General features: G+C 30.5%; 1 protein-coding gene across 2 annotated transcripts in view; it reads left to right on the top strand.

Annotated features, from left to right (window-relative positions):
* The window catches only part of LRP1 (LDL receptor protein 1), a 473,582-nt gene that overhangs the window by 186,107 nt on the left and 273,260 nt on the right, over window positions 1–14,215 (top strand). For both annotated transcript variants that reach the window (XM_075382014.1, XM_075382015.1), the window contains 2 exons: window positions 3,941–4,154; window positions 9,251–9,440. In XM_075382014.1, the coding sequence (XP_075238129.1) occupies window positions 3,941–4,154; window positions 9,251–9,440 (404 nt within the window). The remainder of the gene's footprint in view (window positions 1–3,940; window positions 4,155–9,250; window positions 9,441–14,215) is intronic.

Genomic DNA, 14,215 nt, shown 5'->3' with positions numbered 1-14,215 from the left:
ACGTTATTCCATCACTTATATAATTTTGTTTTCTGAGTCTTGCTACCATCTATCTTCTTTTTTCTTGGAGTTTTTCCTGCCTTAATGGTTTTCTTTTTTAAATTATTCCATTCATCTCTGCAGTACCTCAGGTAACAGGTTTCTAAATTATGCCTCTATGTTGTTATCTTTTCATATAACAATATTCTATGTCTTGGTCTTAATTTTTTCTCTTTTCTAAGATTTTAATCTGTATTTCAATATAAAAATTAAGATCAGCATCTATGTCTGTTCTTGGGTATGTTCTACAATCCATTATTTATTTTAAAATCTCTTCTTAGCCAATATGTAATCTAACTGATATCTCCTGGCTTCATTTACAGTTTGTGTATCTACTTTTGTATGTGTTGTAACTGCCATAAATATAATGATTGCAGGCACCCTAATATATTTTTGGACTTGTATCAGTCTGAAAAATGACACATATTCTTACAAATAACAAGACCCTCCTCCAGGCTTTCTAGGAAAGGTAAGGAATGAAGTGGTTTCCCACTGTCCTCACTACTGAGCCAAATATACAGTTGAATGTCACTTTAAAGCCCACAAAATTTCATGTGTTGATCAGATCTGCAATACCAACACTCTGTTCAACATGGTGACTGGGTGTATGCAGAACTAGTGATGGTACCACTTTTATTTTAAGTACTTTATGTGCGTTACAACCCTATGAAAGTCTAGGAGAGATAACAAAAATAACAAATTAGTGTGCCTTTCTTTTATGAAACTTTGCCTTATATACATTCCATTTATTCAGAAGAAAAAATAGTTTTTGTATTAAAAATTGTGTTTGCAATCAGTAGTCCATATTTTATATAAAATTCTGAAAACTTATACGCTCTTGTTTCTTTGACCACACCCAAACACCTTGACTATTTTCCTTTTCTGTTCTTCCTGTACAATAATATTATTGTCTCTCATTATTATTATTAAATTATCATCACCATTTACATATTTAATTAAATTTTTATTTCAACTTGCATATTCCCTATCACCTGCTGCTGAAGTTTTTTTAGGCAACCTGTAATGTTGAGCTTGGTTTATGTTTATGCTGATGAAATTATTCTCTCATAATATTTAAATTAAATGATCAAACAGTGTGTTCAGAAAGTTTCTGTGCACTGGAAATATGGAAGAGTAATGAGGAAACTTTCTTAATTATTTGTATTTTTATTTCATTATTTCATAGAAACTGATATTACAATAATTGGAATAGTTTATAAAAGTTGTTGAAATGAATTCCCCTAACATCATTACAATACTGCAAACATTTCAATTTGTTTTCAAACACTTTAACCAGATGTCGTACTGGAATATCTCATATGTATGCCATTATTATAATTTTTAGTTTGTCAATCATGTAAGGTCTGTTGCAATACACTGGCTTGTTTCGCTGTCCCCCGTAAAAAGTAATCAGGGCAAGTCAGAACAGGTGATCGTGCATACCACAAGCCCCTCGAAATGATTTGTTTACCAAAGACATTTCATAAAAAAGCCATTGATCTGTTAGCTGTGTGCTCTGTGGCACCATCTTGCTGGAACTAACCGTAATTGATTTCCACTTCTGTTAACTGACTAGTGAAGTTTGCTAAAACAACAGAATAATAGTCACTATTAATTGTATTTTCAAAAAAGATTGGACTCACAGTGCAATCCACATCAACCTAGACTCCAATTTTCACTTTGTGTGAAGATTATTCATGTAATTCATGGGAGTTAGTTGTTGTTAGTTGAGTTAGTTGTATTTTGTAAATTAATATACCCTTCCAGATGAAACCACGCTGCTCTCATAAAATAATAAAAACCATGCTTTTATTGTTCCCATAAAAGAAAATCTTTTAATTATAGTTTAAATAAATTGGTGGGAAAATTTTTCAAATGGTTCATCAATTTATTAAAAACGATAGGGGTAGCATAACAAGGCCCTTTCTTGTAAGCTGAAGTGTTATGTTGAGTTATATAAAAACAGTTTCATTTTCTACCTCACTGGGTTAGTCTAGTGGTTAAACTCATCAACGCAAATCAGCTGATTTTGAAGTCGAGAGTTCTAAGGTTCAAATTCTAGTAAAAGCAGTAAGTAACTTTTATTCGGATTTGAATACTAGATTGTGGATACCAGTGTTCTTTGGTGGTTGGGTTTTAATTAACCACACATCTCAGGAATGGTCGACCTGAGACTATGCAAGACTACACTTCATTTATATTCATACATATCATCCTCTGAAGAAATATCTTATGGTAGTTCTGGAGGCTAAACAGAAAAAGAGAGTTCCATTGTCTGGTTTAGTAAAGATGTACGACGGCTATTCAGAAAGTAAGGAATGTTTCCACCTGATGCCGCCAATCTCATATATATTGATGTGCTCGTGCTCGTGCTCGGCACCTCAGTCAGCATCCAGCCGTGACAACGGGAACATCTCCGCACTGCCCGTTTTTTTATATACAAATTTGAAATGTGTGCTGCAATCGAAAATCCCGCCAGTTGTGAGGTGCGGTCTATGATTAGTTTTTTGTTGGCAAAAAACTTAAACCAATAGAAATTCATTGGGATCTGTGTGAAGTGTATGGGAACAACGTAATGAGTGAAAGTTCTGTCAGGAAGTGGTGGATTCAGTTTAAAAATGGGCGAACAAACGTTCATGATAAAGAGAAGAGTGGACGTCCGAGCATTGTGACTGACGATCTGGTCTCGAAAGTTGATGAAAAGATTCGTGAAAACCGCTGTTTTACAATAACTGAGCTTTCTCTATGTTTCCCACAAGTTTCACGGACTTTATTGTTTGAAATTGTTTCACAGAAGCTAGGCTACCACAAATTTTGTGCAAGATGGGTGCGTCACTGAGTGGTTGAGATCACAGGCGGCAGAATTCTATGACACAGGAATTTCAAAGCTTGTCCACCGCTATGATAAGTGCCTGAATTTATATGGCAATTATGTTGAAAAGTAGTATTTTAGTTCCTCTTTTACATGTATATAATAAAAAGTTTTTCTTGTACTTGGTTTTTTAAAATTCCAAAACGTTCCTTACTTTCTGAATAGCCCCTCGTATATTGTTATTTTTTTTAAGAATTCTTTTTAGAAAAGATAGCATATTCATAAATATAAACACAAGGATAAATTAGAATACTTAATTTTCTAAATGTAGGTTAAACAATGCATATTTATGGGTGCCAGAAAATGATATGACACCTCTCTTTTGAATTTTAAAAACTCCTTTAGACTTTTTGATGGTGCCTCAAGAGATATCATTGAACTTTATATGAGAATATATGTAGGCATTATAAGTATTTAATAATGATAGCAAGCTTAGCATTTTATTAAGGTACTTTAGAGTAAAACATATGATATGCTTGATTTTGTTACAAATAAAATCAATTTGATCATCCCCTTAAACTTGTCATCTAACAAACACCACAAATTTCGTTTTATGAATCTACTGATTTTTTACACATAAACAGGAATTTAACTTCTATACCTCTCTGTAATTTCAGGTTATTGGTGAAGTGTGCTTCCTAAAATGAAATTTAAAACAGTGGCTAGGAATTTTAATAGTTAGTAATGCTACTAGTGGAGATATCTATATCAGGTGGCTTGGCTTTGTTATTGTATTCATGTTTTGTTGTTTGGATTTTTTTTTTAACTTGGATGTTTAGTACATTTTAGTTAGACCACTTGCTTTAAAACTTGTAACTTTCTTAGGTCAGCTGAGCAAAAATTCTGATTCATTATTTTTTCTAAACATTGAGTTAGTAGTTTTATACTATCCTGATTTAATTTAAAACAACTGCATAAATTTTCTGTAATTGTATTGTTTAAAGTATATATTATTTTATTTTCAGTTTTAATTAAATATGCCTGTATTCTGGAATATGTTATAATAAAATTTGTTTAAAAAATTTCTAGGTATATGTATTGGTCTGACTGGGCTCTCGGTACAATAAGACATGGTAAAATAGAACGAGCATGGATGAATGGTTCTAATAGGCAGGTATTTGTTTCTGCTGATTTACAATGGCCTAATGGTTTAACTATTGATTATGTTACAAATCACTTGTATTGGTGTGATGCCTACTTGGATAAAATTGAAAAGATACGTCTTGATGGATCAAGTCGTGAGGTAAATTGTATTTGTTTTTAAAACACGAATGATTAAATTTTAAATATGATTCATTGATCATCATGTCAAAATGTTATAAACAGCTAAATCTTTGTTCAGTGAGTGAAATTATTTTTGGAATAAGTGTAAATGTTATTTCAGCTTGTCTCGTAAAACTAACTCTCTAAAATTAGACTTTTTTGATTTAATAGTGTGCCTGTATTAATTCAGAATTTAATTATTGCTTTTATGTGATGTGAAATGTTGCATTTATAGTTATTTCTGCTGATTAAAAGTTGTTATGAATTCCAGAGAATTCATAATGGCTTAATAGAATAGGATACTAAATCGCAATTAAGTATTCTGGTGTGGAACGTTATAAGTTAAATTATTATTGTACTATTATAATTTTCTATGTTGTATATTTTCTCGTTGTGGTTTTTATTTTTTGCTTTCTTAGTTTTGCTTGTTTCTAGAGATAAATATATGATAAAGAAATTTTCTAAACAAAACATTGTTTTTTTCCCTGTCCATGTGCTAGTATTTCTCTACTCTAAGTGTATCTCTCTGTCCAAAGCATATCCTGGGAGATCAGTGCTGAGGTTCAAATCTGATTATAATTTCCTCCAACATTTAAATGCCTTCCTGGATTCTCCATTGTTCCTGTGCTTCTAGAATTTTTCACTATTCACTTTACTAATTAGAATTTTTGTTTGGCTTGTATAATAAGGGATTTTTGAATTAATGTGTAAGCATTAGGCTAGATTAGTCAAGAAAATTTGACTAAACTAGCTTAACACGTTGGCTGCCGTGATTGCATGGGCGTTACTCAGGATTGATTTATGTAAAAGCCATAAGATGCACTGGCACTACTCAAGATTCTATCACATACAGCTTGGCTGGGAAGTCACAGTGCTTCCTAAAGTTAGAACTAAAAATTTATAATGAGTTATAAATGAAAAATGCGTTATAATAATGAATTATTTTATTTACTCACTTGATAAATAGTATTAATTTTAATGGTGGGTGTTTGTGTTTGCCCTTATGTTGCACGCACAATTTTACATGTTGCTACATCCTCTGTGAAATGCGACAGAGCATTTCTGGTGTTACGTTACAGAAGGCGTCCCCCTCACAGTGTCACACAATTCTTCATTTGTGGTATAGCAACATGCAGATAAATGTGCCTTGATAATTCCCCATAATGAATTGTCTGGTGTGGTGAGATCAGGACTTTGTGGTGGCCGTGATAACAGAGCTGGTGATGCTGGAATATTGCAGCCAATCCAACGTCCTGAAAATTTTTCATTCAGAAACAGAAATAAATAAGGACCAAACAAATGATGAGTTATTATTCCAGCCCATATCATGATGTGTGATGGATTTCTTTGCAACTCCATCGCATAATAAGAATTTTCTTTCACCCAAAATAACACATTTCTGGCATGCAAACTGCAATAGATTCCACATTTGTCAGTAAAAAGTACCTTTCCACAGTGCACTGCAGCGCAGTGGAGAATTTTTCTAATAAAGCCCAGCAGGATGCAGCACAATATTCCTTGTCTGCATCTGACACTTCATTGAACATCGAACGAATTGGCCTAACTTTCAAGTTCTTTTTTATATGGTCTTGTGTTGTCTGCGGTGCACGAAGTTCAACTGTGATCGTTTGCTAGTTGATTTTATTGGGGATTGTTCAATGGAAACTGCAACAGCAGCACATGTTTCTAACTGTGTTAACTTTCATCTACTCTGCAGTCTATCTTTAACACTGCCTAACTCAAATGCATGTTTTTCCCAAGCCAACATTGTTCATTTTCGTGGTGGCAGGTTTTTAAAGTATTGTTGAAACACATCATTACGCAGCTTCATTGTTTGATTCATATGTTGCTGTTCATGAACCCATACACTTGTCACTAACCACTCCTCGATGTTGTAACTACTCGTGTCAGCCATTTTACCACAACTGTCATTTTCTCAGACTGAGTGATGTAAAAACTGACCCCAATAACTGACTTGTTAACTGACCCCAATGAAAATACTGTATGTTCTAAACACATATCCTAACTTATATTTGTTGTTAAGTTTAGGGGTACAGTGACTTCCTAGCCATATTGTACAGACTGTGAGTAGCCACGCTGACGTCTCAATCCCACCTTTATGTTATATACTGTTAATATTTCGAGGTCTGTTCTGAATGCTTTGTTATTTGTATGTGACTTATAAGGAATGCCATACAATGTGATTGCACCCTGGCACTATCTTTTATCACTTCATTTTCCTGTTTTACGAACTCCAGTTGAGTGAGGGAGTTATTGTTTGTTATATACCAGGAGGCTATTTTTTTTAGTATTTTCTTAAGTTTTTTATGTTATGTATTTTTAATTAGTTACTTTTCAGTTATATGAATGTTACATTTAATTATGAGTGAAAATAGCATGAAAATTTTCATATTAGCTATCATATTTAGTTATGAATTAGGTTAGTTTTAGGTTTTGGTATGTTGAATATTTTATTACTTTTTAAAGAATGAATTAACATTTTACTAAATTTTTTATCTTCAGTGTTTACAATTTAAATATTTGCATATTCTTTATGGTTAATCAGCCTGGTTGTAGCAACTTCAAATCATGTAGACTAACATAAAAGAAACTGAATGATGAAGAAACTCATGCCATACTTTTGAGTGATGATGAAGAAAGTATATTTTATTTGTCTGAATTTGAGTATAAGCCTGACATTTCAAACAAATGAAAATGTGGTTCCAGAACACAATTTAAAAATGGAAAAAAGGAACTATAGAAGAGGTGGAGCTGTCAGAAGATGAGTGGCATAAAGTTGATAAAGTCAAATTACCTCTTCATATTCAGTTCATAGGTAAAGAAAAATGTAATTATTACAATACGTACCCTCAGAATAAAGAAGCTTTAAAATTTATTGAAATATATAAAAAAATTTCTTGATGATGAAATTTTAATTATGTAGTGGAAACAAATAGAAATGCTAAAAATTTCATGATGAAAAATAGAAGAAAATATTTGTATTGCTGTAGTCAGTTGTTTGATGCAAGTCCTAATAAAATGTGGAGATTTTTTTCTATAGATATACATGGGGTTAGTGAGATATCATAAAATTTCTGACTACCAGAATACATCAATTCTTTAGAGTAATTATTTGGTACCTAAAATTATGAGATGGAATTGGTTTCAGATACTTTGAAATTTGTTCATTTTGCCAGCAGTGAAACAGCTAACAGTGGTAATCTATATAAAATTAGGGATCTGATCAACAAAATTCAGGAAAGATTCCATGAAGAATATGTATCTGGCGAGTTTATTACCATAGATGAATTAGTGATTCCATTTAGAGGGAGATTATTCTTTAGCCAATTTGTTCCAAACAAAAGCCATCAATGTGGGCTCAAGATGTTTAAACTTGTAATCCTGTAGGTTACACCCTCCAAGTGTTTGTACACTCTGGAAAATCTGACCTAAATTCAACTGGACTGGCTGAAAGAGTTGTGCTTCAACTTGACAATAAATATTTGTTTCTAGATGAGTAATTATTACTGATAACTTCTATACGTCAGTTCCATTAGTGATTTCATTAGATAAAAATATCCATTTACTAGACACACTCTGGTGAAACAGAAAACATTTTCTATCTGATGTGATAAAGAAAAATATTAAAAAAGGCAAAGTAACTGGAATGCATAATAGAAAAGGTATTGTACTTGGAAAATGGAAGGGTAAGTGAGAAGTCTTTGTATTACAAAACACATTAGGAAAGATTACCACAGGGGAAAAAGATAGGTTGGGTGAACTAGTAAGAAAGCCAGCGGCAATAATTGATTATAACAAGTGTAAGCAAGGGATAGATCTTTCTGACTAGTTGGCCTGTTACTTTACACCTCTGCGATGAACCATTAGATGGTACCATAAGGTTGCATTTGAATTATTACTCAACACTTCAGTAGTAAATGTTTGGCAGATTTACAACCACTTTCATAATAATGAAAGTCAGATTATGACATTCAGGGAGCAGCTAGTTTTACAGATGCTCAGTATAGATAAATATGAAAAGCCTATTAGTGAACATAATATTCCAACTGAATGGAAAGTCAAGAAACAGATGTTAGAAGCTACTTCAGAAAGAAATCTACAAAATCTAAGAATTCGACGGCGATGTGTGCATTGCTATGCAGGTATTGCAAAGGTTTGGGGACGAGCTATGGAACAAAAAAAATGTAAAATTTATATTTACCAAGTGTAATGAATATAAAAGGTTTACTGTGTTTTTCCAAACATCACCAACAGTAAAAACAGATTTTGGAATAAAAGGACTAGTGCTAATTTTGTATTATTTTTTTAACTGTTCTCTTATTACACTGGTTACTTAGAAAATGTTTAATATAAGTTCATTGTAATTAACGTTAATAAACAATTACATTAATAAAAAATTTAATTTTATTAGGGAAGTAATGCCAGTGATACTTATTTGAATATCATTAGTATTACTTCCCTAATAAATTGGGATTACTTCCTTAACTACCAGTGATACTCATTAACTGGCATTCAATGAGAAGTAATGGCACCCATGATGTGTGCATCAGTATGAGGCTGTGAGAAGCGCTCGTGCACTCACTTTTTTTATATTTGACGTTAACATTCAATTTTAACTATATATACACACAAAAATACGCCTTAATAATTTAAAACAGTTGTAATTTATTATGACCTGACAGGCAGGTTTTCCCTTGTATATTAGGCACCAGAACTATGTTTTTCCTTATACATTACGGCAGCCAATGTTTTAATCAAATTGTAAAATTTATGTGCAAGTTCTAAGGAAATTATTAGGAAGGAAATTTTGCGTACTTGGAATTGATAAATATTATTATTGCTTTGTAAATGATATTTGGTACTGTAATTGTTGGATATATATAGGTCGTGATAGCTAATCCAAACTGGTTTAAAAAAAAATATCTAGTAGAACTCAGTGTAACTTCAATTATTACGTTAGAATAATACTTAAAGTTGAGAAAAAATTAAAGTTAATGTAAAAATTAAAAGTTTTCTATTGTGTTTCTAATGGTTTAATTTGTGATTTATATCCAGATTGTATTCCAAGGACAACAGTTGGATCATCCGTATGGATTAGCATATTATGATAATTTACTTTTCTGGACAGAATTCCAGAAAGGATCTGTTCAACGATTTGATCTTCAAAATAAATCCCTTGTTACACTTGCTACAGAAAACCCACCTCTATTTGAAATACGAGTCTACGATAGTGATTCACAGCGAGGTGAGTTATGGTAGTGAATAGTAAAAGTCAATGATTTATTTATTCAGGAAGAGATGATATCTGTAGACCCTCTCTCTTGAGCATTAATTATTATATATATAACAAATACCATCTTAATACACTATTACACGAATAAAGTAAAATACTTTTACAAAAATATTAAATACGTAAAATAAATACTTTAGTAATATATAGTGAAAGTCTGCAATAAATCTTAATAAATAAAAATAAAGTAAATCTTAATGATATGATATATATATATATATATATATATATATATATATATATATATATATAAATATATATATAAAACAGAGAACAGCAATATTGCTCCCATTATTTTTGTTCTAAAAATTTACTATATTAATTCCAAGAATCAATTTTTGTGGGATTCCGCATCTTCAGTTGGTATTTAATTCTATAATTACATTAAAATAAATTGTTTTTATAATTTTTGAATTTGTTGAAAATATTACTGTTTTATAAATTTTGACGTTATTATGGACAAATACACAAATTTTGCTGCCCAGTACTGAATGATATGTAATATTTAAAATGTAATTTTCCTTTGTTCTAATGACATTACTGCCAAACGTTAGATTGTATTTTATTATGTTTTTAATTAAATCATCATCTTTGAATGTAAATGCAAAGATAGTATTACTGATTAACATAATTTAGAGAGTTTGGAAGTTTTTAATAATTATAAAAAAATGAATATACTCAAAAAATGTTATTATGAATAGACAAAAATATAAATTGATGAACCATACAAAATACATTTAAAGTTGATGATTTAATTAAAAACATAGTAAAATGCAGTTTAAATGAATGGCAGTAATGATAAGAACAAAGGAAAGTGCATTTTAAATATTATATCATTTCTGTAGTGGACAGCCAAATTTGTATATTCATTTATAACATCAAAATTTATAAAACAGTAACATTTTCAACAAATTCAAAATTCACAAATTTTAAAACTATTGATCATAATGTAAAATTAAATACTAGTAGAATTAAATACCAACTGAAGATGCAGGATCCTTTGAAAATTGATGCTTGAAATCAATATGGTTAGTTTAATTTAAGTATTTACTGTGTTTTGGTGGTTTAAATTTAATTTAATGTTAAATTTTATTAGCACAATAGTCAGTATGTAATGAATTACTTGAATTTCAAAAATATACATATATATATATATATATACAGAGTGTTTCTAAATTGGTGAGCTAGGTATACTTTTTTGGATTCTGCTTGTAAAACTAAATAAAAATTAACCTTAGGAAAAATGGCAATCTCTCCTTCACTTTCCCCTTGTCCACATTTTTTTTATTTTTATATAAAAATTTATATCTCAAGTTTAGATAGACAAATCACAGTAACATAATAAAGTTTTAAAATTAGCAAAAAATGAGGACTTAAATACATTCGTAAATTGCAAAATGGTGGCCATGTTTATTTTTCAGTTTGTTATATCTCCATAAATATCAATTTTATCAAAATTTATGTTATTTACTAAAATATTAAGCATCTTATTTTGAACAAAATGACATTTTATTTTTGAAAATTGGTTAAGAAATAGTCAAGTTATGGCAGAAAATTGATGTAATTATGTATCTGTTTTCATGTCCTCCACTTTGTATTCAATTCGATGAAACATTAATTGTTTTTATTTGTTGTTAATTCTAGTATTATAAATAAGTATCAAATTAAATTATAATTTTCTCGCAATTATAGACCTAATAATTATGACACAAAATTACAACACCAATTTTCTCCCATAACTCAACTATTTGTTAACTGATTTAAAAAAAATAAAATCGTTAAAAAGTCTAAATGGATTCAGAGATGGTCAAAATGAATATTTTTTTTGAAATCGGAAAACTGAAATTTTTCATGATTACAATACTTTACTTTGTACAAGGAAGTAAAAAACAACACTATATCTCAAGTAGTTTCCAAAGAAATTGTTATAAAGTCAAAAAAATTTGGTTAAATTTAAAAAACATACCAGCAGACTAAAGTATGACAGAAAAATGCTATAATTTGAAATCATACGAAAAATTTTTTAAATCTTGCTAACTAATTGAAATTATTTACTTTATGTATCTCACGAAGAAATTGAAGTCATATTTTAGTTTACTTTCTCACATAAATTAGTAGGATATATAAATTTATATAGTTGACCAAAGATTTGATTTCAAATTTTCATTGGAAAATTTGTTTTAGGGGTTCCTGAGTTCAGAAAAGTGGTTTTCATAATGGCTTCATCTGTTTCTATGCATGGAGCAATTGGTCAAACCAACAAGGTTTTAACCTTGTTGGTTTGACCAATTTTGATGAAAGTTTGTTTTGAATACATTACTAAATATCACCAGCTATTTTTTTCTGATTTTCTTCAAAATTTCTTATTTAGGTAGTTTACAACTCAAAACCACCTGAAATGTAAAGACAAACCATTTGTCTCAAAAACGCCTGTAATAATTTAAAAAAGATTTGCACCTGTAGTATTCTATTAAGATAATGTAATTTGACATAAATGCCATTTCTGGGAAAATCGCATGTCATGTGGTCCTGTTGCAATTATGGTAATTTTTTTTTTTTTAATTTTGTAACAAAAGATTTGTGTGTGGAGAAGTTTGATTCTTACATACTTTCTTGTATATGGTTTTGTTTATGAGAAAATATGAAATGGAACATTTTTTACTAAAAACATTGCTGTACCTAATGATGTGGATGCAATTTTCACTAAACTCTGTAATCTATAATTTAACTTCCAGTATCAAAGTGAGAAACTTCTCGAATATATATACATATTACAACCATTGATTTAATAGTTAAGTCAAAATAAACCTTTTAATTTCTTTCTGAAAACATAATATTTATCATTAAAAATATCAATCTCTGGATTTTTATTTACTTCATTAATTCTTACAACACTTATTGCCATTCATGACAAGGTTTCTTTCCTTAAATGAGCAATCTGTGCCATCTGTTATTAACATAAGACACTCTGTACTCAATTTAAAAGATGCCAAAATCTATACGACCATGCATCATCTTGTACATATATAAAGCTTCTTGCTCACACCTTCTACTCTCGAAGAAGCAATATCCAAGTGCATACATTCATCTTCATATGACTGCAACATCTCACATAGTCCATGGTCACGCAAGTTGTAAAAAAATGTTCACTAAACAGCTTCAATCTTCTGAGTAGTGTGTATTCTACTACAGCCCCAGACAACACTACAGAACTCCATAATTCAGTGTTTCTCAGTCTGTGGGGCGTGCCCCCTTAGGGAATGTGATAACACCACATGGGAGGTGTGAGCATATTAAAAAGAAAATATTATTAAAAAAATTTATTAGTTTACTGAACGGAAAGCAAAACAGAATACATTTTAACATAATAAATAATAAAATATACATTTACACTGATATAATACAATTATAAATAGGATTGTATCAGTACTATACAATGCATTTAATAATTAACTTATCAAAAATGTTAAAAACAAGTTTAATAATTATCAGTGATTCCCTTGAGCCTGTCTTGCAGAGCAAAGTTTTTTGTAGGGAGGTTTAATATTAGAAATAGTCACTCTGAGTTCTTTTTTATATTTAGCTGAGATATACATTTTGTCTTCAATGCAACCATTGCAAAAAATCTGATTTCGCAAAGGTAGGATGTTAAAATGGTAATAGTATATGAAATGCTCTTGTTTTCAATGCTGAAAACTTATCATTTATCCCTGTCCAAAATTCAAAGAGTGATTTATTACTAAATTGTCATTTATTTTGCCACTTGTCGTGAAGTTTATAAAGATTTCTTCTTCGGCAGTTGAGAACCCTTTGGGAGTATTTTGAAATGGATCATAACCCACTCATAACTTGCTACCAAGTTATTATCAGCAAGAAAATACTTTTTTAATTCTTTGCCAGGATGGCTAATTGATTTTCAATGGTTACAAAAACAACTTTTACATGTTCTTCAGCCTTGTAAGTTTTAACACATTCATCCACATTTGCAAACATTTCTAGGTTTTTTGCTTTAAATTTTTTCTCCACAGTTCCAGATTTCTGCAAAAAGCATTAATTTTATCATTCGTATCCAACATATGTGTATTTGTTCCTTGGAGTCAAAGACTCAAGGTATTTAATTTTTTGAGTATGTCGACCAACTAGCTCAATTCTATCACAAATAAACCATCTTGAAACTTCTTAGCTTCTTGTTGTTTTCCTCTTCTAGAAAAATGGTGATTTCATCTCTTAATTCATAAAAATGTTGCAAAAATTTCCCACGTGATAACCATCTTGCCTTGCAATAAAATAGTAACACTGAATGTACTGCACCCATGTCTTTATTAAGTGCAGAAAAGATTCTTGATTTTAGGGATCTTATTTTACATAATTTACTACAGTTACAACTGTCGTTGGAAAAATATTTAGACCAGGACTCATTTCTTTGGAAGCCAGAGCTTCTCTGTGGATCATGCAATGTGTTCAGACACACTGTGAAGATTTTTGCTTTAGAAGTTCTTGTATACCTTGGAATCTTCCAGGCATTAAATGAGCACCATTGATGCATATTCCGACACAAATTTTCCACTCTATTTTGCTTCGTTTATAAAATCATTAAGATAGCAAATAATGCGAGTGCTGTTGCTTTGAGTTCTATTGGTTTGCAGAAAAGTAGCTCTTCTGTTGTTGACATACCATCATAAAATCAGAGGCAATGAAATGAGCTTCTTTATTGCTATCTGTTGCCTCAT

The sequence above is a fragment of the Lycorma delicatula genome, chromosome 1, assembly GCF_047948215.1.
Source record: "Lycorma delicatula isolate Av1 chromosome 1, ASM4794821v1, whole genome shotgun sequence".
Taxonomy (NCBI): Eukaryota; Metazoa; Arthropoda; class Insecta; order Hemiptera; family Fulgoridae; genus Lycorma; species Lycorma delicatula.
The sequence above is the reverse complement of the archived record's forward strand: the minus strand, read 5'-3'. Positions and strand labels throughout refer to the sequence as shown.